General features: G+C 38.1%; 2 protein-coding genes across 4 annotated transcripts in view; one reads left to right on the top strand and one right to left on the bottom strand.

The window, feature by feature from the left end:
- The window catches only part of ARHGAP42 (Rho GTPase activating protein 42), a 168,561-nt gene extending 157,427 nt beyond the window's left edge, over window positions 1-11,134 (top strand). The window contains exon 25 of one of the 2 annotated variants that reach the window (XM_085216322.1): window positions 10,394-11,134. The gene's annotated coding sequence lies outside the window, so the exon portion shown is untranslated. Of the gene's footprint in view, window positions 1-892; window positions 3,154-10,393 lie in introns of those variants that run through there. The other variant, XM_085216321.1, reaches the window with a different exon arrangement.
- A 1,512-nt stretch (window positions 11,135-12,646) lies between these two features.
- Window positions 12,647-27,927, bottom strand: part of PGR (progesterone receptor) — a 36,081-nt gene continuing 20,800 nt past the window's right edge. Inside the window, exons 4-8 of one of the 2 annotated variants that reach the window (XM_085216323.1) lie at window positions 24,620-24,922; window positions 23,161-23,305; window positions 20,272-20,402; window positions 17,137-17,294; window positions 12,647-14,525 (exon numbers count right to left, since the gene is read on the bottom strand). In XM_085216323.1, coding sequence (XP_085072449.1) covers window positions 14,370-14,525; window positions 17,137-17,294; window positions 20,272-20,402; window positions 23,161-23,305; window positions 24,620-24,922 — 893 coding nt within the window. In that variant the 3' untranslated portion in view covers window positions 12,647-14,369. Of the gene's footprint in view, window positions 14,526-17,133; window positions 17,295-18,722; window positions 18,799-20,271; window positions 20,403-23,160; window positions 23,306-24,619; window positions 24,923-27,927 lie in introns of those variants that run through there. The other variant, XM_085216324.1, reaches the window with a different exon arrangement.

The raw sequence follows: 27,927 nt of genomic DNA, 5'->3' as shown, positions 1-27,927 counted from the left end.
AGGCAGTGGAAACAAAGACGTGGGCTCATTGCATTTACCCAGCGCAGATGTGAAAGGAAGTGAGGAATGATTTTATGATTCTGATTTTTCTCATCAGACTGAGGCTTTCTTGATTTTAAAGCAAGCCCGCATTTCTTTTTCTAATGTACTCCTGCAGCTTTCTCTGCCCTGAGAAGATCAAAATGGGTTTGGTTGTGTCTTTGCTTTATTTCACAATCCAAAAATGGCAAGGTGTCAGAAAGCTTACCGCTGGGGATCTGCCCAGGAGCAGTGCTGCTGTGGGGAAAAGGAGTGGGGAGGGAGACAGCTGCAAGCAGAGACACAAGGCCTTGCATGTGTATCACCTGTGTGGAGAAATGGATCTGTCAGTTGTAGCAGGCAGACTGGCCTCTGTTGAACATCACGGAGGAATTTAATTGTGAAATTCTTGAGAAACAGTGAAATAGGAAATTCTTGCTCTTATTTGCTTTGCTTCAGTCTGTTTGGGTTTTCTCAGTAGTAGGTTCTGAAGCCAGCTGATCTGAGTGGAAGCTAGAGGACTCAAAGATGCTAAGTTCATATAAAGCAAAAATAAAAATGCAAAGTTCAGTTACGAGTCTTTAAGCATTGAGGAAAAGGTTGTGGAAGTACCGGGAGGAATCCCCATGTAGGAGAGGTGGTCCGTTCCCATGCATTCATCTCATGTTAGACACAAAATTCAGCTGCAAAGATAACTTCATAAGAAAGTGGATTTCATTAATTCGGTTGCGCACCAAAGAAATCTGTCTTTTCCCCTTTAAGGCTGGGCACTTTCTCAGGCCCTTCTTCTGATAATCACATAAATAATTTGAAAATAGCTTAGATTTAAAATGGCATTTCCATCTGAAAATGTTACATCTTTTTCTAATTACAGTTAATAGTGCTGGATATTAGGATTACTCTGTTTCTTTCTTCACGGTACGTAACAAGCATTTTCTGTATCACCACGCTGTGCGTTGTGCCTCAGCTCTTCTCTGACTTTCCAAGAGGGAGTTTTTCTCCACAAGATCTGGAAAGTTAAATGACGGTGTTCGCAGACTGGAATGAGAGAGAGCAGCACTGTGGTCATCTCATGATCCCTGGCCAAATATTCCTTCTCATAACTGTAGAGGAGCAGAAATCCATGTAGCATTTAAATGAAGATACAATACTCAGATAGTGCCTTACCAGAAAATTAGGTAAGCTGAACTAAATTAGTTCATTGTATTGATTTACTGCTTTGCTTTTTTTTTTAATTAAAGTCAGATTCACTCTACAAGCAAAGTCTAATTTTTAAATTTTCTTTCTATTCTACTTTGTAAGAGGATGTGGAGTTTTCTCTGAATATCACTGTAGAATTGCAGGTAGATAATACATGATGGCTGTTTGTTTGTGAAAATGTCTGTACCCAGATCTTATGTCATTAGCCCTGTTTATTCTATGTTAAACTTTTGGTACGTGTTGCAGCACAACATGAACCAAAATAGTGTGAAGGACTGATATATTGTATGATAAATAAGTAAAGTATATTAATATTTTATATTCACACTTCTTATTAATGATGATAAAGATGAAAAATATTTTTGATGTAATTTCTGTGAGTTCAGTGTTACAATGTTTTTGCCATACTTTGGCATTTAGAGTTCTATGTAACAAAACTCTTAAATTAAACCATAGCTGTCTTAAGTCCCCACCTGATCTGTAAAGTTCATTCGTTTTATTATCTCTGAAAAAAATGACACACAGATTTGCTGACCAGTGCTACTCTGTGATAGGAATAGTAACTTATTTTCCTCTTATATATATTTTTTGTTGATAAACTCTGTTCTTCACCTGCAATTGGATTTGTTTTAATGTACCTTTAGAAAAGATCCATTAGGAAGAGAAGCTGCAAAATTCAGCAGTTCAGAACAGTAGTTACAACAAGAAAAGAATTATGTGGCATCAATTGGATTTTTGCGACATTCTTTCACTTGTCTGTTTTCTACTTAATAAGACAGGAACCAAATAAATGATGAAGCCCAAAAGTCCATTGTTCTTCATGCTTCTTTTCCTAAGGTAACAGTTGGTATGGTTTGGGATTGAGCAGGGAAAAAGGCAGTAAGGGAGCTTGGCCTCAGCTGGGGGGGTATCTCAACTGATGGTAGCTCTCAGAGCTCTAGTGAGCTCAAAGGTAGACCTTGGGCAATTTATAGTGAGGTTTTGCTGGCCAGAAGCCCTCATGAAATAAATTAGAATATTCTGCTAATGGGAAAACATGCTATGGCTTGGTATTATCCTTTTGTTTTCAGCAGTGCCCTGTGTGAATCATTCAGTTACCAGATGAAAAGCAGTAAGCAGCATTCAGTCCTGCACTTCGTGGTCATGCGGCCACTGGTGCTGCAGCCCTTCCAGTTTCTGTTCATGCAAAAGTCAGACTGTTGATCAGGCTGTGTCGGCACAGGTCCAGAGGTCTCTTTTTGCACAGGATTTTGCACGGGCTTTGGGAGTTTGCTTTGTTTTGTTTTAATAAGGTGCTTGGTATCCAAACAGCTACTAATACAATGTTGTAATTCAGTCACTGAAGATAATAGCACTGTTTTCCTTGTCCTATATGTGGCAGTATTTAATAAGCCGCTGGATAGCCTTAGTTATTTTAAGTATAGAGAATGGTGCTTTAACCCTTGGATGTCTCAGCTGAAAGCTATTCTGCAGCTGAGCTTTTTTGAAAGCGTTGTATCGAGAGTTGTCATTAAAGTCACCAAAGGCTGCAAAATGATCTCAGCACTACAAGAGTTTATGTTATAGCAAAGGGCAGAGCAGCTGGAGAGGGCAAACAGTTTCAATTTTCCAAGCATATTTATGACAAATTTGGAGGTATTAGAGTTTATAGGGGTTACTCTAGATACTATACGGTATTTTAATAGGAAGGTATATACAATCAATTACTATATATATATATATATTTAATAAAATCCTACTAAATTATCTTATTGAACTCTTTGTTTATTTTGTGGTGTGGTTTCAATAATTATCTGCACTCTGTATATATCTACGTGTAAATAACTGGCATGACATGCATAAGCTGACTTGCAGACATAATTCTATATTGTACTTTACACTGTATTTCAAAAATTTGATAAATGTTTTTAAAAATAAAAGACCTTCCTACAGAGACTGGCCTCTTTATTATTTTTAATCTTGGACTCTGACTGAACCTATTTTTCCCCTCAAAATAATAACACTCTTGTTATTTAGGGAGTTGTGGTCAATGGTTTAACATCTAAGTGGCCCTCAGTAACAAGTGCTGTCCTTTAGAGTTCTGTATTGAGAACGGTACTACTTAATATCTTTATCAGTGACATAGATATGGGATCAAGTGCACCCTTAGCAAGTTTGCTGATTATCCCAAGCTGAGTGGTGCAGTTAATAGGACAGAAGGAAGGGATGTCATTCAAAGAGACCTACAAAAGCTGACGAAGTGGGCTCAGGTGAACCTAATGACATTGAAAAAGGCCAAGTACAAGATGTTGCACTTGGGTCAGGGCAATCCCAATGCCCTGGGAGATGAATGGATTGAGAGCAGTTCTAAAAAGAAGGAGCTGGGCAAACTGATGAATGAACATGAACTAGTAATGTGCCCTTGCAGCCCAGAAAGTCAGTCACATCCGGGGCTGCATCAAAAAGAGCATGGCCAGCATGTCAAGAGAGGTGGTTCTCACCCTCCATCCTTGAGAGACACCATCTCGAGTATGACATCCAAACCACCGTATGATTCTATGGCTTGATCTTGCAGTACTGCAAGTGCAGTAGTGGGGCTTATCAAGCAGTTGGCTTGTGGCACAGTTAAGGTGCGAACAGAGATGCTCAACCACAGCAGTTCCAAGTCCCTGTGGGGTTGGGCTGATGGGAGGTGGATGGATGCAGCAGTTCATGTGGACGTGGATATGGACTGAGCAGGGAGCAGTATTTGGGTCTGAGCTGGAAATGTTTTTGTGTGAGTTGGGCGTGATTCGCACCCTCAAAATCCATCTTCCTTTCCAGCATGAACATAATGGTTATTAAACATGATAAGTGTGTATTTGCACTTTCTATAATTTCATTTCACATTCATAAAGCTATGTAATTTTGATTAAACACTGATAGGGAAAGAAAAGTATTGAAAGATATTCTTGACATTTTTGCAATGGTTGGCCGGTTTTCCATTGTATTTATTGCAACAAGCTCAAAAGCTGAGCTAACCTAGAGCAAGTGCCTTTGCCAAAGATCATGGTGTGCTTTTTTAATGTAAACATGCAAGGATTCATGGGAACATTCAGTGACCTCCACAGCCGGCATAGAAAGGAGCTTTAATTCACTTGAAAGTGCTTTGGCAATTGGAATACATCTTTCTGCCAGTATAATTGAGGAGCTGATTAGTTAGACTTACCTTTCATGGGTATATTTCATTTAAAATTACTGTTACTGGCTCTCAGGTGCCCTTATAAGGGATTAGAGTCTACTCTGAATGAAAAACATTAGCAATTTATTTTTGTTGATGAGCATTGTTTTTGTCTTCTTACAAAAAAAAAAAAAAAAAAGGGAAATATGCAGCTTATCTTGATGGTGGAGATTTTTCAAACGTGATTGGAAATTGCAGGGTGTGCATTCTGGCAGTGAAGGGATGCAGCCTGCAGGCAGGTGGGGACACAGGGAAGGGAACTGAGGTCTGGGTTCTCTGCAGGGAGCAGAGAGAGGAGGAGGAGGATGATGAAGAAAATGATGAGGATGATAGTATTGATGATGAAGATGATGAGGATGACAGTGGCAATGAGGATGCCTCTTCCACCATGGCTGAGCAGGAGCTGCAAGACTTCAGCCCACACTTACACCACTGCTAGAGAAACATGAACATGGTCTGTAAGCAGATGAGATAGCTGTACAGCCCCATGAGAAACCTTTTGGGAGACAGTTCACAAACCCAGGCGGAAGAAAGATAAAGAAACCTGAGCTTGATAGATCTCTCCAAATAAATTAATTCTTGTGCAGGATACAGCTGGTTCCCAGCATGAAACAAGTGCTGTTTGCAAGGACCTCACAAAAAGATAATGAAGATTAGGATTTCAGTGTGCCTGAACAGTAAAGCTGAGCACAAAGCAATGGAAACAGAGGCACTGACAACTGTGGGTGCTGAATTACAATAGAACAGGGAGAATTCCTATTGGCAAGGAAATTCCACCAAAAAAATAAGTGGCACACACCAAAGCAGGCTCTGGCAGCACTTTCTAGGGCCATCTGAGAGGCACCAGACAAACAAGCAAAAGACACCATAGAGACTTAGCTGAAATTAAGTTGCATTGGGCACTGCAAACAAATACAGATGCAAATACAGCTTTACATGAAACAGATTAAACAGTCATTCCGTGTTTGTTCTTTTTGCATGAGGGATGCTGATATTTGGTCATAAGAAATACTGTTTCTACTCTGTAAATATGAAAAATTGTGCTGTCTTGAATGGGATAAAAAAAAAAAAAAGAAAAACAAATGAGCACAATTAATTTTACTCTTAGAGCAACACAGAAACCGTCAAGATGTACCAAGAGGTTAAGGTTCTGCTATTGAAACCATTCCTTAATATATTGTTTTGCTCATCAGTGTTTGAGATCACTTGAAATATTTCCTGGATAAATGAACTCAGAAACCTAACATCCGCGTATCTGCCAGTGCATCAGGTGAATGTTGCTATGTGTTTTAGGTAACGCAATTAGGTCTGCTGGACGCTTTGTATCCAAAGAGACAAAGAAGAAAGGGTGTTTCTTTATCACAGTGTTATCTGTGTACCTCCCTCATACTGAAACCCATCTCAGTGCAGCAGGGACGAACGCAGCTTTTGCCTCTCCACCGTTTGCAAGGCACTGCCCCTGTCAGCCTTCTCCCTGTGGGACGCACAGAAAGGTGCAGCCAGCAGCTACAGTGCCTGGAGGAAACACAACCCTCTGAGTCTCCTCAGCGGGTTGGTGCCTTCTCTATGGCCTCAGCCTCTTCACCACTGACATGGAAATCATAGTTTGTGCCTATTACTGCGTGGTAGGGTTTCTGACACCTTGCAGGATCATCCTCATAGCCAGTGGCTGGTGATTAGTGTAAGAACCTAAGTGTACTTAAGTGTGTGCTCACCAGTGTAGCACAGAGGTGAGTATATCTCCACAGCACCTGTGTCGTTGCAGACTGAAATGCAGTGAGCAAATACATCAGGAGGCTGTTATCAGCCAAAGGCTGAAGCAAAGGCTCTGCCTCAAGGGGCCTTAACATCTCACCTCAAATAATGGGTTAAATTCTCTAACTCTCATAGATTTGTCAATACCACGTCTTGTTAAAAATCTCCATTTTTGAAGGAAACAATGAGCATTCAGACGATTGCATTCAATCCAGAGGAGCATCACTGCATAAATAATTGAGGACATACACAAAGATGGCAGTGCAGGTGTCCCTGAATGTGTATTTTGAAGGAAGTGGGACACATTCAGAAACAAAACCAAAACATCACTTTCAAGATTTACTGTACCATGTGGAAATAACGTGGCAAAGTATCACTGTTACTGGCATGGTCAATGCTTCTTAGAGAATCATAGAACCACAGAAAGGCTTAGGATAGAAAGGACCTTAAGATCATCCAGTCCCAACCCCCTGCCGTGTGCTGGTTGCCCCCTACCAACTCAGCTGCCCAGGGCCCATCCAGCCTGGCCTTGGGCAGCTCCAGGGATGGGGCATCACAGCTCTCTGGGCCTCACTGCCTTCTGAGTAAAGAATTCCTTCCTAACATCTAACCTAAATCTCCCCTCTTTTAGTTTATAGCCTTTCCCCCTTGTCCTATTATTATCAGACTGTGTAAAAAGTCACTCCCCCTCTTGCTTATAAGCTCCCCATAGGTACTGGAAGGCTGCAATGAGGTCTACCCAGAGCCTTCTCTTCTCCAAGCTAATATATAGCTTGGGTTGGAATGAACTCTAGAGATTATCCAGTTCCAATCCCCATTTTCATGTGTCCTGAGCAAGGAGTGACACCTCATTCTCAGGTCTGGCCCTGAATCATCAGGGTTGCCCCAAAGCTGGTAGGCAGCAGGTGCAGGCTGGGACCCAGCCTCTTGGCGGTCAGTCCATGCGGAGCTGTGGCTCCTGACCCTTATCTTCTATGTCAGTAAGCAAAAAAAGCCCAGCTGAAGTCGGCCTCCCCAGGTGCTGCATGGCTGCAGAGGCTCCAACACAACTCTGGTCACTGCAGCCAGTTGCTATTTTGCGCCTCTGCTTTCAGCCCAGCGGTTACTGAGAACTTAAGCACTCCTCATGCTGTGAGCACAGTAAATCTCCAGTTTATTGGCCCTGACACAACACAGCTTGACAGCACCTTTACAGAAATATTTGGAAGCTGTGTCAGATGCACAAATATAGAGATGCAAGTTCCTCTTCACTGGAAAATACAGATATCTTATACAAACCTCCTTTTAGAAAAATAAAACAAATACAAAAAACCATGAATTATATCTTCTACTCTCCTGAACGTTGTATACAGAGAAATGCTAACATCAGTCTAAACATGCCTTGAACTTAAGAATTATTTAGCTTTATACAGAACTTTCCACCCAGGATTACACCGCCTCCACCACACACTAATGCACTGCCCAGCCCAGTAATCCTTGGGATAGAAAGTACCCTGGTTGGGGGAGGGAGAAAAAATGCTTTGTAATACTTCAGATTTTTAAGATTTGATAATAAACATTTTACAAATGTGCTTTATTTATTAAAATCAACGGGTATTTTCAGGGAAGGCTTTGAGGATACTTTAAGTGACTTCCTAAAAGAATATTTTCCAGCTTTCAGACTTCCTTAAATACCAGGTGTTGAATAACCTTGCTCTATGATCAGATACAAAGCTTGGCTAAGGGCATCTGTTCCTCCCTCCCACCCAATGTAAAGTGACTGCAGCTGTCACTGCCAGCTGCAGGGAACAGAAAACTCAGTGCTGATGCTATTGTGTGCAACCGTAGGAAGAGAATTGGCCAGTGCATAATGTGACAATACTGTAGAACTCTGGGATACAACATTTCCAGTTACATTTTTCAGTGAAAAGCCGGGTGATCCTTAGTGGGGCAGCCCATGGTGCGCGGTGCCAGCAGTCCCAAAGGGATGTCCTCATTGCTTGTGTTTGTTGCTGGCCTGATAGACCCAGCCTGGCCCCGGTGCTTCATGCCCTATGCCAACTCCTTGGGCATTTCAAGTAATGTGAAAAGTTTATCTGACACTGCCAGCACGTTGCTTCTGTTTAATAGTGCGTTATATTTAGCAAGAATGCCATACTTTGTCGACAAAAGAACGTGCTTATGTGAACCAGTAAGATCCAGATCCTACTGTCACAAATTTTGCTAGCATCTAGGAAAATGGTTGGGAAAGTATTCTTTCCCCTTCTGAACTCACTATTCTGAAGGCACAATGCCACATTCCAGAGATGGTATCTCCAAATAAAGGGACACTGGTAACTAACCGCGAGCCACTCCTCTCTGAAATTTCAGTCCAATAAAAGTTGTGATCTTAACTTTCTCTGAGCTACAGTGAAAACCTGTGCATTTAATTCCTAATGATGCACACAAAAATAAATAATTTGGTAATATGTATTTATTTGTACAAAATATAAGATATATGGACTTACAGCGTTAGGTGCTAACTTTCTTAACTTGAGGGCTTTGTAGATGACTAATGTCTCACACTGGACAAAAAGAAAAGCAACAATATGAAGTGTAAAAGCAGTACTGTACTTTTATCTTGTGTATGAGAAATACCAAATATGAAAATGCTACATCCAAGAAACAATAATCATGTCCATAACAGTCTTACCTGTATAACACAAAACTCCCTGCACTGAGCCATCCAGTTATCCCTGAAAAAAAACTCAGTGGCAAAGATATTATTGTGCCCACCACGTGCTTTCATTCAATCTGTCCCCACTCCATTTGAAAGTAGACAGCCATAGAGCTTAGTGATGTGAAGTCTGGGATTCCTGGAAATTATATTTTTCTTCTTCCTTGACACAACAAAAGAAATTTCTAGTACCAGCCTGGATGGGTGGGTATTTCAACTGAGCTGTGGGAAAAATGCAGTAGACTGAGACCATGTAAATGACATTGTGAGAACCTCCTCACTGTTTTGCCTAAATGCTGAACTGGAGGAACTATTGTACGAGGCGAGGTGAGAGGTTAATTTGGTTTCCATGGTCAGAAAGACATGATCTATGACTATCAGACTTGCAATGGTGCTTTCATAATGAGCACAGCGCATGGTTGCAAGAAGCTGAAATGTTGCCAGCTTTAAACGATGAACTAGAATTCCGTGACATTTCACCACTCCTTCATAGTCTTTAGATAGAAGTTGCAATCTTTACACACCTTTGCACAGAGCACCATGGGCTCAAACCACCTCAACGTAAGCAAATAAATACATGTAATAAAAAAATGCATGTATTTTTTTGCATTTTGTATTTAAGTACTGTTCATATCCTTAAAAGTTCTGCAACTGCTGCATTAAGGACTTCAGTTCCAACAGCACTGGTGCCTTCTGAGGGTGATTTTCTATTTAAGGACTACAGACAATTCATTTTTAAGTTATTATTACTCACACAGCCACCTTCTACTGCATGTTTCTGTACAAGCATCTGAAAAGCTACAACATAATGCCATATGCAAATAATGTCAATCTACCAAATTAATAGCACACATCTAAAAAACAACTCATAAATTTCAATATGAAAACATCTAAAACATGACTTCTTTTTTTTTTTTTTTTTTTCTCCTTTTCATCTTCCAAGGGGGAAAAGAGAACTAAATGAAAAACAATTCCTCTGTGCAAAAGTCAGGTCACGGTGACACAAAGCAGTACAAACCAATAAATCCAGCAGTGCTGACAATCCACCCTGGCAGTATATATACACAAGCTTTTGAGCCATGGAAGTTTAGAAGGGCTTTGGTCATTGGCTCCGTGGCTGCAAGCTGACTTACCCGAAAAAAAGGGAGGTCAGCGTGCCATGAGTGGCACACGAGGCAGGAGGAGGGCAGCACCACACCCTTCTGCCTTGGGGATGAGCTAGCACAGTCTGGGCAGGTGGGAGTCATGGGAAGGATCCTGCACATATTACCATATGAAACATTTACACTAATCTAGACATCACCTTTAGTGTATATATGCTATCAGTAACTGAAATAAAGATTTGTTTTAGATAGGAACACAGTAAAGCAGCTGAATTTCCCAATTAAGTGGAAATACTAGCATAGTGTCATAAAGCACAGCAAAAGAGTGTTGAGGTAATAACAAAGCACTGACTGATAAGAAAATGGTCTATAGAAAACTGGTCTATGAAAATGTTGAGTGAAATCTCACCTTCTCTGTTTTAGGTACAACACCAGAGACCACAGCTGAAGGAACAGCCAGAGTTCCGGAGCTGCGGTTTATGGTGCACACACAGACAGACCACTGCAGAGCCACAGGAAGTCTGCTAGAACATTTGCCTTCAAACCTTCAAACCCAAATGCTGACAAAAAGATTGATCAAGCTAAGATCCTCGTCAACATGTGTTGGACCTCTTTGTATTTCTTTGGCCCCAGCAGGCACAAAGGGAAACAAGCTGGGATGAGAGCTTGCAGCGCCGACAGTCTCCTGGGCTCTGTCCTGGAAAGGGCTGCCACTCCAGGCAGCTTGATGTTCAGAACAGAAATGACGGTACTTGGAGCTCGTGATGCAAAGCTGAATGACAACAGTCGGAAGCAAAGAAAGCAGTGGACTTCATGCTTTTGTTTGCTCACTTAAGTAACAGCAGAAGACGACACTAAAGGCTTTCTGTTAAAAACACGTAAATTGTAGAGTATGAGGGTTTCAGGCATAGCTGGAATTATTTATCGTAAGATAAATTACTTCTGGTGTCACCTAGACAAGGTGCCAGAGAACAAGATGTTGTCTGCTGAAACATCTTCCTTCTAGAATGCAAAATGCAACACAAGAAGATCCAGCCTTCCTATGACTTATTCAATGCAGAGAGAAGTAGTATAAGTTGCTTTATTTACATCTACTTGTAAATCTCAGGTAAAAAAAAAAAAAAAAAAAAAAAAAAAAAAAAAAAACCTTAATTTTTAAAGAAATATTAATGCAATGAAATATAGGCAACTAAAAAGCCTCTTTATCTGTAAAAAAAAAAAAAAAAAAAAAAAAAAAAACTCAAAGAAAAAAGGTTTGTAAGTCACTTTCTGGACAAAAGTGCAGTGCTGAAAAGTCACAGTAGATGAGATTTAGATGAGGAAGAAATTAATCTGGTGTCCTGATTACTGTTAATGGCATCTGCGTAATCTGGAGCAAATGATGGCATTGGAATGGAAACTATTGGCTCTTTATAAACTCTGTTCAAAGCTGGAAGATCTTAAATTAAAATACTTTTGTCCAACTTCAGACAATCAAGTAATGAATGCAAGATTTTCAAATTAAATAGCAATCATATTTATCAAAGTTTGTCCTGAATTATGCAGTGGATAATTTAGCAAGACCATGAAACTGGGATTTTTTTCTGTGAGTTAGAGATCTTCAAGAAACACCATTTGATAATGTGTTAACCTTTGTAAACTATTCCCAAAAGACATCTTTTCTTCCTTTTTGGATTATGCCTTTGAGACAAACATAGAGAATTTCAAACTAATCTGCCCTACTTGTGGGACAGTGACACAGCAGACACTTGGAACAAATTTTAGGGCTTCAGCAAAGGCAGATGTTGATTTATCCAGAGCATTCCTAAAGCACACATAATGCCTGCTCCATTTTCTGTTTTCAGGATTAGGATGTTCCATAAACCAGCACTGTGCCCTTGTGGCCAAGAAGGCCAAGGGTATCCTGGAGTGCAGAATGAAGATTGTGGCGAGCAGGTCAAAGGAGGTGATCCTTCCCTCCCCTACTCTGCCCTGGTGAGGCCACATTTGGAGTAGTGTCCAGTTCTGGGCTCTCCAGTTCAAGAAAGAGGGAATTTCTGGAAAGAATCCAAGGGAGTTGGATCTCAAATACAGTTTGGGATCTGGAGAAGCATCTTCCTTATGAGGAAAGGCTGAGAGATGTGGGACTGTTCAGCCTGGAAAAGACTGAGAGGGCATAAGGCCAGGCTCTTTTTGGTGGTTCCCTGTGACAGAACAAGGGGAACTGGGCACAAATTGGAAAACAGGAATTTCCATCTGAACATGAGAAAGAGCATCCTTACTGTGAGGGTGACAGCACTGGAACAGGCTGCCCAGAGAGGTTATGGAGTCTCCTTTTCTGAAGATGTTCAAAACCTGCCAGGACACTTCCTTGTGCACTTCCTTGTGCATCCTCCTGTAGGGAACCTGCTTTAGCAGGGGGTTGGACTGGATGATCTCCAGAGGTCCCTTCCAGCCCCTAGCATCCTGTGATTTTGTGTTGTGCTGTGGAACCACTTTTAGTATGGGAAGCTTCTGATAACAGTTTAATCTAAACAGTAACATAGAAAGTCTGGTTATTCAATAGTAAATCGTATGCTTAAACCCCCAAGGAATGCATGAAAATATTGTTGTTTCACAAAAGATGAATGGTTGAAATGGACAAGTGTATAACTGAATGTAAATACAAAGAAAAGTAAAGAAAACAAAACTTCGGTATGTAGAAACAGAATTTTGTGTTATTTATTAAAACACAATTGCTTTAAGGATGACAGTTGAAAGTCAGACTGTATTGAATAAGTAAGAAATAGCTTGTTTAGGGGCAGTTAAAAGTTACAAACCTAGTAAACAAACACAGAAGTCTGCTTAGACCATTTTCACTTGGGTCACTTCTTTACCACAACTCCAGTGGGTTTTGTACTATGCAGGATACTTCTATTCCTATCTGTTATGTAGCTTCCTCTTGGTGGGCCTTAGCTTACCTGACAAAGACAAGTCCATACATCCATATTACATACCATAAGCAGAATGCTACCACAATGGATGCATCTAATGGGGAAAAGCAAAAGCATATGGCCAGCAGTTATCCAGGACTTGCAATTTCCTATATTGATTAGTGCTAGAGAAGCTGGGTATCGTTTTTAGTGACTGGCAAAAATTTGTCAGATTTTAATAATCCAAATTCTTCTTGGGCTTATCCATCTCTGTTTGTCTGAATATATCAGCATTTACTGCCTCAAATATGAGTAGCTTCATGTCCATACAAAAGGAACAACAACCATTGCACTATCATTTTTAGTCAAATATTTCATTTCCAGGAAAACCATGACATTCTTCTTGAATGTATAATGCTCGTTTAGCCCAACTCCTCATACAGTTACTCCAACTAAAACAGCATGCCTTTAAAGTATAAAATATGTAGCTTCACTAAATGGTATTAAGATGAATGTTAAGTGTATCAAAATGTTTGTGGTCATATTTTCCACTTCTTTTTGTTTCTGACTTCTCTAAAATTTGATGGTAGTGTTTGGTTAAGTATACAGAGGAATTCAAACCATCAAGATTATTAAGAGTGGTAGTCAGGGAAAATATTTCCATTTAAAACTTCTGAAATACATAATTTTTAAGTTGCTAAATTTACAATTACAACAATGTGTTTTAGCTTTACTAAGTGCCAAACTTTAAAGGAAAATAACGCAAACTGAAGCTGTGTGGGTTTACATACATCTTACTTCTGGTGTAATATATACTGAAATTTTCCTCTGCTTTCTGACTTCTGAAGGAGAACTGCACTGAGTGATGCAGAAAGAAGCACACTGGTATCAGAATTTCAATACAGCATGAGCACACAGAAGAACATGAATCCATTTTTACATATTTTGCAGAGAGCGCTTTAGTTACTCACGAAGGTACTGCAGTGGTATCTACTTAAACTCGAACTGCTGACTTTGAAAGGATATTTTGGTGAAGCAGATTAGTAAATAAAAAGTCAAATATCCGTGAGAAAGTGTGGGCAATATACATTTTAATTCCCTCAAAAACTTTAGGACCATGCGCATGCCCACGTGTACACATGCACACAATGTATTAAAAAGTTTTCACCATGACATCTCAGAAATTTGAAAGTGTGTAATATGTAAGAAAATGTATAAGATAACTGTTCTTAGAAATCTGAAAACTCAATTCATTGTCATTCTCACGCATATCTAAAAAGCAATCTACCCAAGTTTACAAAACATTTCTTCTGACTGTTGTGATTTTTGCAGTTAAGGAATCAGGAACACACAATATGTACATCAAGCTTAAATGGCTTGTGTATGTTACAAGTACAAAGCAGTAGGCAGAGTATGACAAATACACTGAAGTCCTGACATTGCAAAATCTTGACCAAAATAAGCAAACAAAAACCAACCCAGAAATCATCCCTATGATAAAAGACATTTCACTTCTTGTGAAAGAGAAGAGGTTTCACCATCCCTGCCAGAATCTTGGGCAGCTGTGCAGCAATCACCTCTGACATCATCTCGGGGAATTCAACGCTCAGTGCACGGGACTGGAGAAACGTGTTCAGACAGAAGAGATGGAGCTGTTTCACTAGCTGGATTTAATAAAATACAAACATAACAAGTAAGGCTAACAGCAGTGCAGCCAGATAAACATGCTATCAATCACTTAGCTCACACATCCATCAGCTGACATCATTATTATATCTTAATGCTATTCCTTGAACCAATAATGAGGATAACTTGCTAATCCCTATTAAAATATAATCCCAAGGCAAAAGTCATAAATATAGCTGAATGACATGTCCTAAAAAAGGCAGACTCACTAGCATGAGAACTCACTTATTACACGTACCATGAACAGTAGAGTTATTAAAAATTATTCAAGCTTTCATTTTTATGCTCGTGTTCAACAAAAGAAATCTCAATGCCTTGTTTACTAGATGATATTCAAACATTGCCCCAAGGACTGCATTTTCTATTTCAAGGTTTCCCATAGCTCTGACTATGATCATATCTGGATATGCTGATAATGTTAAATTTCATAGGCCATTGTTGCTAGAAAGCAACTGCTACACATATGAACCCTTTCACCTACCTTCTCTAGGAAGTACCAATTTTTAACAGTTATTCTTAAAGACCTATGACCTTTATGTTGTCTAGAATCCACTTGGGCTTTACCAATGTGTAGTCTCTCCAGTGGGATGGCTTATCATGTATCACCTATTTCTCTCAGTCCGAGCTGAAAGAGGGACTTGCACTCACACACTCTCCAGACCAAACACTACCCCATCAGCCATCGCTTTGCTGGATATTCTGCTGCAAGCCTCATTCGCTTGCTTCCATTCAGGCTATTTTACTATGTTAAATTTGAAATGAAGAAATAACTCAGTACTCAATTCTTCTCTGGATGTTGTGAGATCCAAACTGAAAATTCTTATTCCAAGTAAGGCAGGAAGGTCTTTTATTCCAAGCAAGCCACATGCGAACATCAGATGACAGATTCCTTAAGCACCTGGCTAGCATGAGTAGGACACTGGCCAGGAACAGTTTTTGCAAGTAAAAGCTGGATGACTGGATTCCTGACAAGGATTTAGCACTGACATTCGCAAATGATGAGGAGTTCAACTACCAGTATATCTTGTAGCTAATCTCAATATCCTCCCCTTCAGAACACTCTGCTCTCTAACTTTGTATTTAAGGATTATTAGGGTGACAAAGATGATACAGGGCCTGGGGCATCTTCCATATGAGGAAAGGCTGAGAGACATGTGTCTGTTCAGCCTAGAGAAGATTGAGGGGGGATCTGATCAATGCTTATAAATACTTTTCAGTGGTGTACAGTGATAGGACAAGGAACAATGGCCAAAAATTGGAACATAGGAAATTCCACACAAATGTGCAGAACTTCTTTACAGAACTTCTTTACAGTGAGGGTGACAGAGCACTGGAACAGGCTGCCCAGAGAGGTTGTGGTGTCTCCTTTGGAGATATTCACACCTGGCTGGACGTTTACCTGTGCAACTTACTTTAAGGTAACCTGCTTTAGCAGAGGGGTTAGACTTGCTGATCTCTAGAGGTCCCTTCCAACCCCTGAAATTCTCTGATTCTTTGATTTTCATCCTTGTCCCATTCATCTTTTGATGGCATCTGAGAAGATGTGACAGCTAAATGGTCAATGTGATTTCTGAGGATAGCAAAAGTTGATAGAGAGAGGTCTGTGCAGTGGATCAAAGGATTCCAGACTACCTGGTGAACCACGTAGTTATCAATATTGTTACCTCTCTCAACCTTCATAAATGGGATCATCAGCTTTTTCCTCTGTCAAAAGGAGGAATTAGTGACAAGGAAAGCTTTTATATGAAAAAATGAGTTTATTTACTAAAAAAGATAAAATAAAATAAAATAAAATGCACATTTCCTAAGCAAAAAAAGAATACAAAGACCTCATCCTTCCCTGAACTCTCTATGACCTTGTCACAGCCAAGAATTCAGAATCACTTTTCTTCAAGTATCTTAGTGCCATTCCACCAGTCCCTGCTCAAGCAGAGGTATGGCCTTGTATCTCTGTTTCTTGCCTCTCCTGCAGAGATACAGAAGCCATTACAAAACATTATTCGCATGAGAAGAGAGTATCATTCCTCAGTTTTAATGGATGCTAAGCCCATAGGATGCACGCTGGATTTCCAGGGATGTGGAAAGTATTCAGATATATCTTTTAAAACACTTATGAATTTCTAAATCACTATTAGAGATCTCCGATATTAATCAATCCCAGAATACGAACAGATACTGGAAAAAAACAGCATAAAGTATATGTGTAAAAATACTTGAATTAAGGAAGAAAAATCAATCTTGGCTTTCTTTCGAGTTCCCTATTCTCAGCATTTTGTAAATATTTTTAAGAACATGTACACACACATATAGACACATGGAGCCCTACCAACAATCTTAACTGCTCTAGATACAGAAATAATGCAGAGATAGCATTCGAATGCGTATTTTCAAATATTTAAATACAGTATGTTTTGATTACCAAATATGCAGCTATGTATTCACACATCAAAGGAGAGGTATACTTACGTTTTTTTTTAGCTTAGAAATGTTAACTAGCCACTTTTCATAAAATTACCTTTAAGAAATTTGAATTGCTTCTGACTTAAAAAAACAACAACAATAACAACACAAGTTAACAAGTAAACTTACATCATGCATGGAATCCATCAGTTTTGTAAGCTGATAGAAACGCTGGGAATTAGCCACAACACCTTTCTGGCGCAAGCCAATGGCCTTCACCAGTTCTCTAATGTAACTCGTTCTCATCTCATCAAATTGGCTTTGACTTCTTAGACCTTCCAAAGGAACTGAAAAGAAAGCAACATTTGTGTTGCAATGTATTCTTAAGACAAAATGAGAGATTTAAGTAAGGGAACAGATTATATTTCACAGTGTGTTGTGCAATTTGCTATTATCTGCCAGGTACTTCTTCCTGTTAATCAGTTTATCCAGAAACAGTCATACAACAAGGTCAAAGGATGTATCAACAACAGTCAATTGTACTAACCTCTGATATCTAGAAATAGGTATAGATGAAGTTTAAGGCCATGTGCAGAAAGAAGAATGCCAAAAGAACCCCTGTGGTCCTTAAGGAAATATGTCATAGGTTGGCTTATCTTACATTGCCAAGAGCCTGCTCTCCTCAGAGCATATTTATCCCAGATCTAGCTGGAGTGCTTTGAAATGGCATCGTGGAATGAAGTAACAGTTTTTAAATAATGTAGACAGTAAAGCATCCAAGGCTCAGGTTTCCTGTCTGGATCTCTCTTACTCAAAAGAGCAGATCTGAATATTTCTTAGATAATTAGCAAACAGAAGCAAACGGCTCAACTCACTCTGCTCTTAATGGTCTGTTGTTAGGACCAAAATGAAGGCATGCAGAGAACACCAAAAATGAACCTGTTAGTGACTCCTATTGGTAAGATCATGTTTGAGCACTGATTCTAAGTTCCAGCAGAATTTGTGATTGCTTCCAAATAATGAATAATAGTTTGTCTTTTAGGGATGTGTCATGTTTGATTTCTTCTGGCAGTTGATGAAGATGAAATGCTGAACTAAGCATGTTCTATTTTCCATAAGACAGTCCCACTTCCTTATACCATATTCTGTCTGAGCTATTCACTGTATTGGGTCCTACATGTGTGGCCCCTGTTACATGGAGAACTATTTAGAACTTTTGGGTATCATTACAGCAAAGCATATAACATATGTCTATATGTAAAACATAATAAATAAGGAACTAGAAAATCAAAACAATGGCAGAAAATAAAAAAGTTGGTCTATTTCTTGCAAAGACTAATTCTACCTTTAAGAGAGTTTTAAAACTGTCACTAATACAGTAGAAAAAAAAGAAAAAGTCTACACCACAGTAATCTCAAAGGAAAAAAATGTAAAACTGAAAATGTTAAAAATAAAGCTGGGGTTTCCATTCAGATTTAGAATTATACTGTGACTGATATTTAGTTATGTGCAATATACATTATTGTTTCTTTAAAAGTAAAGCCAGTGCATTATAATAAAAACTCAAACAGAAAACAGAATGAGAGACTAAAAGTTGAGACATGATTTACTGTTAGTATGTGGAAGATTGAAATGGTCACACTTTCACATCTGAAGAGGATAAAGGTGAACAGCATGAAATAGAAATAATCTTTAAAAAAAAAACTTTTTATCAACAATCAGGTTTTATGTTTTTTGAACATTCTTTTGTGGAGAGTATTGTATTTATACAGTACCAAATGTTTACTAAATGTCTCAGCAACAATGGTTAGGTGTGTTCCTTTTCCCAAAGATCTGACAAACTGTTTTTTCCTATAAGACAATAAGTACAGGAATGAACAGAAAGCAAAACTCATGAACAAGCAAAAATACTTTCATATTATTAAATTAATTTATTGCATACACATAAGCACATGATCTTAAAAGTGAGTTTATATGGGAAGTGCAGTTGATAAAGAATGGTGGCTCAGTGATTACTGTTAAACTGATGCACCTATAATTGAGAGGGAGTGGACCACTGCAGCATTTTTTTTTAATTATTTTATTTCAGCTTACTGATATGTAGAGTTAGAATATCACAAATGTATCTAAACCTAACTGAAATTTAAGACTTCCCTCCAGCATTTACATAGATGTGGGATTTCAAAATGCAATGAAAAGAAGATGGAAAACATTTATAATAGGAATACATTCAGAACTCTGATGTAATTCCAAGAAAGAAACTGCAGTTATATTGCATAGGGATTATTTTCTGTATTATTTATATTCCAATAGCAGAGTGTATGCTATTTAGCTATTATGCTAGTAATTTTTATATTCCTATGAGCTACACTTACTTTACTGTCTATACTCTGCTGATGACAGACTTTCGAAAGCATGAGCTTATGCAAACAGCAGGCAAGAACAGCCTAAGAGGGAATAAATTTTAATTCCTTATCTTTTGTTGAACCTTTGTACAGCCAAGAAACAGGCAACTCAGTAAGTGTGCACAGAACCAAACTTCAACATTCTTCCATTTCTAGTTCTAGGAGGTGTTTAGTTTTATTTCTAAAGGTAGCAGTAAAATTTTAAAACTTCCTGTTTGTGGACTGTTTAAGGCATCAGCTGATGACTTTCTGAGTATTTTAGAAAAGGCTTCAGAAGGAAATCTCATCAACTACCATATTTTCCAATTACAGTGCAGTGCAGTGCTGTATACTGTATTCTTACAAAGATGAGTACGATTAAAGTGATCACAAATTTTGTACTCAAATAAACAACTAAAAGAAGTTCATCTGTCTACAGTTGTGCTAAACCTTGGCTTAAGTAGAAAATGTGAATAAATATTAATATTGATTGTCATGTCCACTTTTGCAAATCTTTTCAATAAAGCTTTAACTGCTTGGCCAGAATCAATCCCTCCACAAACAAACCTAAAAGTCAATAAATATTTATATATTTCCAATGCCTGTAGGAGATTTTTATCTGTGTAGTGTCATTTGAAATCATTCTCCCTCACAGAAATACACACGGTTGTTTTGAAAATGCATAATACAATATTACAATACATTAAAAGGGATCCAGCATTTCTCCAGTGCGTTTATACAAAATAAAGACAATGATGAAACAGATTATTTGTTCCTTACAGACACTGGAAACATATTTTTAGGTCTTGATATACTAACATTTTCCTCCTGAAGAAGTTTTCCATTTGTTAAGCCAGAAAGCTCAGCAATTGTCAAAGTTAAACAACATTGGTCAAAGCAAAGATTTTACCAGTGATATGTTAGAAACGAAAGAGCTTACTTGTATTGAGAAGCAGTAGTGCTTTCATACACAGGAACTCTTCTTGGCTAACTTGGAGTCTGACAAACTCCTGTGGGAGCTGCCACATGGAGAGACATAGCGAATAGAACGATGATTCTTTCATCCTCTGTCTTACACCCAGGAAAGGGAAAAACAGAAATAAAAAACCAAAACATGAAAATAAAGAAGAGGAGAAGCTTAATTACTAATTGTGTGAAGGAAGTGCCTTGTTAGCAGCGTAATTAACACAGTGTTGAAATTCAGAAAAACAAATGAACAATTTCATTACCGTTTTGTACTGTTTTTTTAATTGTAAGTAACAAGCTATTATTTTCGATGTTTAATCTGTTACTTCTGGTCAGAAAAGAACTTGTAGACTATCACATATGATTGCTAATCACCAAAAATAATTTTTTTAAATTAATTTATAATAAACTAATATTTACGATGAAGTGCTTTTGTTTAGAAGTTGATAGATTTTTATGTTCTTTGAAAACAATGCATAAAACTGAAGAGGCTGAAGGCTGATAGAAACTTGTTCATAGGTTTTGCAAAGATGTTTCTTATTTAATGTACATCAAAATTATTTGTTACTAGTATAAAATTCTTCTGTTAAGTGCAACTGAATTATTTTGTAGCACTACAGAAACAATTGAAGAATTAAATGTATGCATATTTAAAAAGTATTTTAAGTAAAAGTAGACATTACTACAGCCTTACCTGAACTCCTGCAGCAGTAAACAGGACATTTCAGAAGGAAATACAAAAATTATCTAGTCTTTTGCAGTATTCTGATTTTACAATTCTCTTTGAGAGTTTGGTGTAGAGAGTTTATTTTATTGCATTTATTTATTAGAAAGGCAGTTTTTAACAGAAATGATGAAAACAATAGCATTATTAAGTTTGTAAACTAAACTGAGTTTGTCCTACATTCACTGGAAGATGCAGTAACATGGAGTTATTTTACAAAGCTGTACTCTGAGGTGCAACAATTACAAGCTGATAAAATTTTGCTCCCCATGAAACCAATGGAGTTTTATCACTTGTTACAATGGGAATTCTAACTCTGAGTTCAGACTAGCATTCCAAACTGACTACAGATAGTGTTCCAAACAGAAATAGAAGATAGCACCGAGGGCTTTTTTCTTACAGTATTTAAATTGTTTTTGTTATTTTAAATGAAATGTTTTCAGTTTTGCTCCATATCCAAAATTTTGTACCAGCTCTTCATACACAAACATGAAATTTTGATCAGCAAGATCTGGCTGGATTTATTTCCATATCCACTTTAATTCTCCCTTTCTATTCCTTTCATAGAATCATAGAATGGTTTGGGTTGGAAGGCACCTTTAAGATCACAGAGTCCCAACCCCCCTGCTACAGGCAGGGACACCTCTCACTAGACCAGGTTGCTCACAGCCCCATTCAGCCTGGCCTTTCTGATAGCCCTATTCATAAAGAGCATCTTAGATAAGCGATAGTTTTCAAGGTGCATTAGATGCTGTTCATAAGCATATTTTCAGAGACCACAAGGTGTAACAGTAAAGCCTTGTAGTGTTTTAATACGAGTCCATGAAGCCACTGTCAATCCAACACTGCTCACTCTCTGAAATTATGCTACTGAGCAAGTCACTCTCAAAGAGCATTACAGTTCATTTTCAGACAAAGTCAGTACATAACAAATTGTCTTCAAAACAATCTTTGGACTGTGGTTTCATGGTTATTTCAAAACAACCTAAGTGTGTGTTGCCACAGTAGATGGAATTTCCATGATCTCTTCCCACTTCTAGGTGTGCACTCCTACTCTTCTGGCATTAGTGCCTTCCAGCCCGCATGGTGAGATCAAGGATCAGCTTAATTGGCAAGTTAGGTTTTATCCTAGTGTATTTTTCAAATATATCATTTCCTTATCTGTTTTACCATGCAGCCAAATAGCGTTTGATCCTGCTTAAGTAAAATTTTAGGCATGCATGACCAGGGCAGGAGGCAGGGAGGGCTGCCATTTCTGCTGGTGTTCAGCAGTACCTTTCACTGATCTAAAATTTAAAGCTTCCCCCCTCCCCCTCCAGTAAATAGTGGCAGCTTTGATTTAGTGTACAGTTACTCTTCATGTTTAGCTCTTTGCTTATAATTTTTCTGACACTAATCTGATGAGATGTTCTACAGCTGAGAGAATTGCATGTGGTCAGTCCACCTCTTTCTCAATATAAATGGTCTTGAGCTGCAAACAAGAAGCTGTCTACAAGAAATTATAAGCAGGGCTCATAAATCTGGAAGAAAGTATTTAAAGTCTTCTTCATATGGCATACAGTGGAGCACACGCAGGGTAATACACCAAGACATACCATTACTACCTAAAGCCATTATTGTGGATTTCTGAATACAACTGTGAGATACATCCCAGAGTACACTAGGGGACCCAATACAATTTGAAGCTCTCTGAGTCTTATCACTGCAAAGTGTTTCAATTCGTACAGCACAATTAATACACACGAGAGATGAAAGAATTTAATCCACCATCTCACAAAAAACCCATCCAATCAACAATGACCAAAGAAAATCCCATTTCGTTTCATTTAATGAATGTGAACTTCTGTGTTACGTATTTGAATTCATGTAAATCTTCTGACAGCAGCATTCTAATGCTTTTCTGTTAGATAATTAAAATAATATTTGAACTTATTTTGTTTGGCCTCATCAATAAAATATTTGGGATTCCCACACAATCCTTTCCAATGTTACTGAATTTTATGTCATCAGTGGACTTCGCTGCTAATTTTGAAACAGAACAAATAATGAACGAAAACTTGGTCTCGATGAAGTCACGTTCCATCAACACAAAGAAATTCAAAATAACTTTCATATTGTGCATGAGTAGTGTCTACTTACTCATTCAGAATCAGATCTGGTGCAAAATACAACATCTGACCACTGACATGTTTGTATGATCTCCATCCCATTGCGAAAACCATTAGACTCATCCAGGAATACTGGATGAGAGTTATCTGATCATCAATATGTAAATTCCGAAATCCTGGAAATGAAATTAAATAACACAATAAACATCCACCTATGAACACCTTTAATGCATTTAAACCTAGAGAACACCAGTCGTGTGTGTGCCTGTAACTTCTGCTCGTGGATAATGTTAAGGATTGCAGCTAAGTATCAGAGATGATCTAACAGCTTTCTGTCACCAAAAACTGTTCTTCATTAGCTGGTCCTGTTACCTTTTTCAAGCAAGCTCTGGCATTCATCCTATCCTCAGTGAACTGGTTCAGCTCATAAAGCCGACAGAAAATTAGACTCAGTAAAAAAAGGATTGTTTTCTTCTCACTTAATGAGATGGAATACCACAAAAGTATAGAATCATAAAGGTTGGAAAAGACCTCTAAGATCATCTAGTCCAACAATCAACCTATCATCATGCATTTGCCACATCTACTCTTTCCCTGAACACTTTTAGGGACAGTGACTCCAGCACTTCCTTGGGTAGCCCATTCCAACACTTCATCACTCTTTCTGAGAAGAAATTTTTACTAACATCTAACCTGAACCTCCCCTGGCACAATTTAAGGCCATTCCCTTTCATCTTATCATTAGTCACTTGGGAGAAGAGGCTGGCCACACCTCACTACAACTTCCTTCCAAGCAGTTGTAGAGAGCTGTAAGGTATCCCCTGGGCCTCTTCTCCAGACTGAACAATCCCAGTTCAACTACGAGGTCTGACACTTTCCTCCAGGACTGAAGTGTCAGTTGAGCCCAAATGAAACCACATTTCTAGGTCTCCAACTCAATATACTCATTTTTATATATCCCAGGACCAGGCCTCTATTATCATACAGAGAACACACATATATAATCATGACCTTTTCTTTTGTAATTCTTAGTTCCTCAGAAATTCAGTTGCTTCTCATTCATAGAATATTTGTGAACTGTTTAGCTATTAGTCTTGTAGTTTTCCTCTGTTTCTTTTAAAATTCTTTTCAATAAGAGTAAGAATGAAGAACATGCAAAAAAGAAAAAAATATATAAACTCAAAATATGAATAGTAGAGTCAGAAGAGTTAGGATGGAAAGGCTGCTATAATGATCAAGAATAGAAATACTCTGGACTTCTATTGTTTCTTTTTGGAATATGTATAAACACACTTTAATTTACAAAGGACTTCCCATTAAAATGCATTTGATTGGTGCATACATCATCTGATGAAGTGGAAACTTACTTTTAACAATTTCTTAAGAATTAAGTAACATGCAGACAATAAACAAGCAATCTTCTCTTTTGACTGCTTGTCTTATGACATATTTGCTTAACAAGAATTCACTACAACAAGAACTGCTATTACCTGGTAGCAATTTTGACCACTTGACTACACAAAGAAGTTGCCTCTCACAAAGATGATTTAAACTGGTCAGCAAGGAACTTGGTGTTTCAGGTTTTGTATTGTCATAACCAGCATAGACAACTTCAGGCTCAATGCCTCGCAAAACACTTATCACTGGGGGAACAAACTGTATTTCTTGATTCGGAGAAAAGGACAGCCTTTGCGTTAGAGATTGGCTTTCATCCTGAAGGGTTGCTGGCTGCTGGAGTGCAACATCTAATGTCCTCACAACCTTAATTTTGTTAAGCTTTTTAAATTTCCGGCCTGAAAAAAAAAAAAAAAAAAAAAATTGCAGATCTGTTAAAAAACTTTAAGCAGAAACATCAGTATCTTCCAGTAGTGCTAGATTACACTTTCCATTTACAACAAATAGAACAGTCTTCTAAGTTTAATTTTTTCCTATTTATATAATTAAGAAATAATCATGGAAAATTCTTAAGAGTTTATCTCTCCAAAACCTCCTCTCTGCACTGTGAGATGAATGGAACCCACCCACTAAAATTATTGCATGAATTCTAGGTTACTGTAACCTCATAAAGTTTTTTCTGGTTCACTTCCCACTGTTCCATCTGACAGCTCAGCCAGCTGGCTCTACTGTTGGGTTGCTATTCAGTGTTAATTAAGGACACAGTTTATTTGCTTTTTTTTTTTCTCACTAATATTCATAAACAGAAATGCAATTAAGAAATTATCACACAGAAAAATTCCTTCCCTTCAATTCGGAAGGCATTTCAGTCTCGTAGATAAATTCTATTTTGGTAATCTTTAATGTAATATTTTCCTGCTGTTCACAAGAATGAAAACAGAATCCAGGAATGACTGAAAGGTCAACATATACTGTAAAATCATGCTAAACCTTCGAAAACTCTTCACTTTCTAGAGTGTAGTGGTTTGGAAAAAAAAAATAATCAGAAAAACAAAACAAAGCAAAACTTGAGATGCTTTCCCAAAATAAAGACAAAGAGACCACACCTGTTATGGCTTTGTAAACACACAGAGCTCTAGGTAGCAACTGTTCCAAATTCTTTCAGGGCAACATGCTGGAGGTACACCACATGGACACCAAAAACCAAACCTTCATGGGCTCAAAGACAGCAACACTCAGTAACAAACTACAGGTTTCAAAGAAAAGTCGTATTTATGACTACATGGAACGTGTTTGCTTTAAACAGATCATCAAAGATAAAACTTGCTGTTAGATCATTAAATTCTCAGTGCTGACAAACAAGTTTTCCTTAGTAAAAAATGTATGTCATAATAAAGAAGCTGGTACTTATATTGATATAGATGTCAGTGGAACAATGAGGGAGATGCAAGGTGACAGCAAGCATACACTAAGTCATTCTCTCAAGGAAATTAAGGGGCTCACTAGTTTCAATCTAAAAGAAAACAATAAGGAAGAAGAATGATCTGTTCAAAATAGATACATATCAAGCAAACCAGAAATCATCTTGATATTTTTACTTGTTGAGGTGCTGAATATTGTACTGTAAAAAGTAGAAAAGACATGCAGCAAATGTCATTGGTGGAAAAGAAAATCCCTGCTTATCATATCACTGAATCATTAAGAAATTGTATTGTAAAAAGGTAAAACACAAATAACACTAAAAGTAAATGAGAAGAGTAGTAGAAGTGTAGCACCATGTAATGCATTTGGTTGAAATACTGCATATCACATTATCTTTTGAAAAAACAGTATTTTTATTTATAAGTGAAATGTTTGACAGGGGAAATAACATACACTAAATAAATGTGACAGAAAAATCTCTGTTACTGCCCTCTTTTTGTTTTAGTTAATAGTACTGCTGCACTGTCAGAATGCAACCTATGCACCAAAGAGACTCCAGGATACTGGAGTAAGGGAGCACACCTTAACTTTAGCATGTGCTATGAATCCTTTCTCAGCAGGGCATTGGAGAAACCTAGAGACACAAGCAGTGTGTCTCATCCTTCACCTTCCTCCTTGGAAAATTCCTGTCTCCCAAACTACATGCAAAAACGGAAGGTTTCAATAAAAATGGATTTATGTAGGAACAGATCTATTTTCTTTTCTTCAGATGTTCCCACATAATAGAAGATAACAAAATTTATCAAAATCCATTTTGGAATATCTAAGACAGATGCTCCAGAGACTTGCACTGACCTTTTCAAAACATTCATTAGTACATTAATGTTATAGTGTAACATCAAGGAAGATTAATACATCAAACATGGAAAGATTCCTTTTGTTCTTTCTAAATACTTAATACAGAAAAAATTCCATGACTTTAGTAACTCTCGATGTACACTGGCATAGCTAAAGGCAGAATCAATGCTCTTGTTTTTGAACCAGACAGGACTGAGTAGATGAATGCAACTAAAAAGCTCGAATTTGCTTTAAAAAGCAGAAGTTTTTTGTTTTCCTATCACAAATATGAACACTTACACATTTCACAAACAAAAAAGCTGTACACAAAAGTGCAAAACTTCCATTTTAATTAGAACAGTATTTAAAATCCAAAGGGAGTATGCTAAACAAAATTTCAAGAAACACAGAACCATAGAATCATGGAATGGTTTGGGTCGGAAGGGACCTTTAAAATCATCTAGTTCCAACGTCCCTTAAAGCCCCACCCAGCCTTGTCCTGTTGCTACATGCCCTTATTAGAAGTCCTTCCCCAGCTTTCCTGTAGGCTCCTTTTTCTTAAGGTCCCTCTGGAGCCTTCTCTTCTCTCCACCTCTCTCAGCCTGTCCTTGTGCAGATGCGCAACCCTCTGATATCACCATGGCCCTCCTCTAGACCTGCTCCAAAAGCTCCGCGTCCTTCTTGTGTTGAAGGCTCCCGAACTGGACACAATACTCCAGGTGAGGTCTCACAAGAGCAGAGTAGAGGGGCAGAGTCACCTCCCTCGCCCTCCTGGTCACACTTCACATGTTATTAACAGTACAAATGTGAAGGATGGGCTCTTCAACAGCAGTCATTATCCAATGAAGTCACAGGTAGTACTCCCACTAACTTAACTATGAGGTCAATTAGCTCTGTATCAAGCTCTGTGCCAATCTTATGCTTATTTTATCACTTGGAATAAGGATACAAATATTCTTGATCAGTGAGTCCTTAGTAAACAACCCAACACCAACTTACAAATTATCTTACATCTGGGCAAAATAAAACAAAACAAAAGAAAACAAAAACATCAAAAGAGAAAACAAAAAACAGAAAAAAAATAGACACTTGGACCAATTTCTACCATAGAAAATACATATATAGTCCTGAACATGCTGGGAAT

This window comes from Meleagris gallopavo, chromosome 1, assembly GCF_905368555.1.
Source record: "Meleagris gallopavo chromosome 1, MGAL_WU_HG_1.1, whole genome shotgun sequence".
Lineage (NCBI taxonomy): Eukaryota > Metazoa > Chordata > Aves > Galliformes > Phasianidae > Meleagris > Meleagris gallopavo.
Note: the sequence above shows the minus strand (reverse complement) of the source record. Positions and strands in the feature narration are given on the sequence as shown.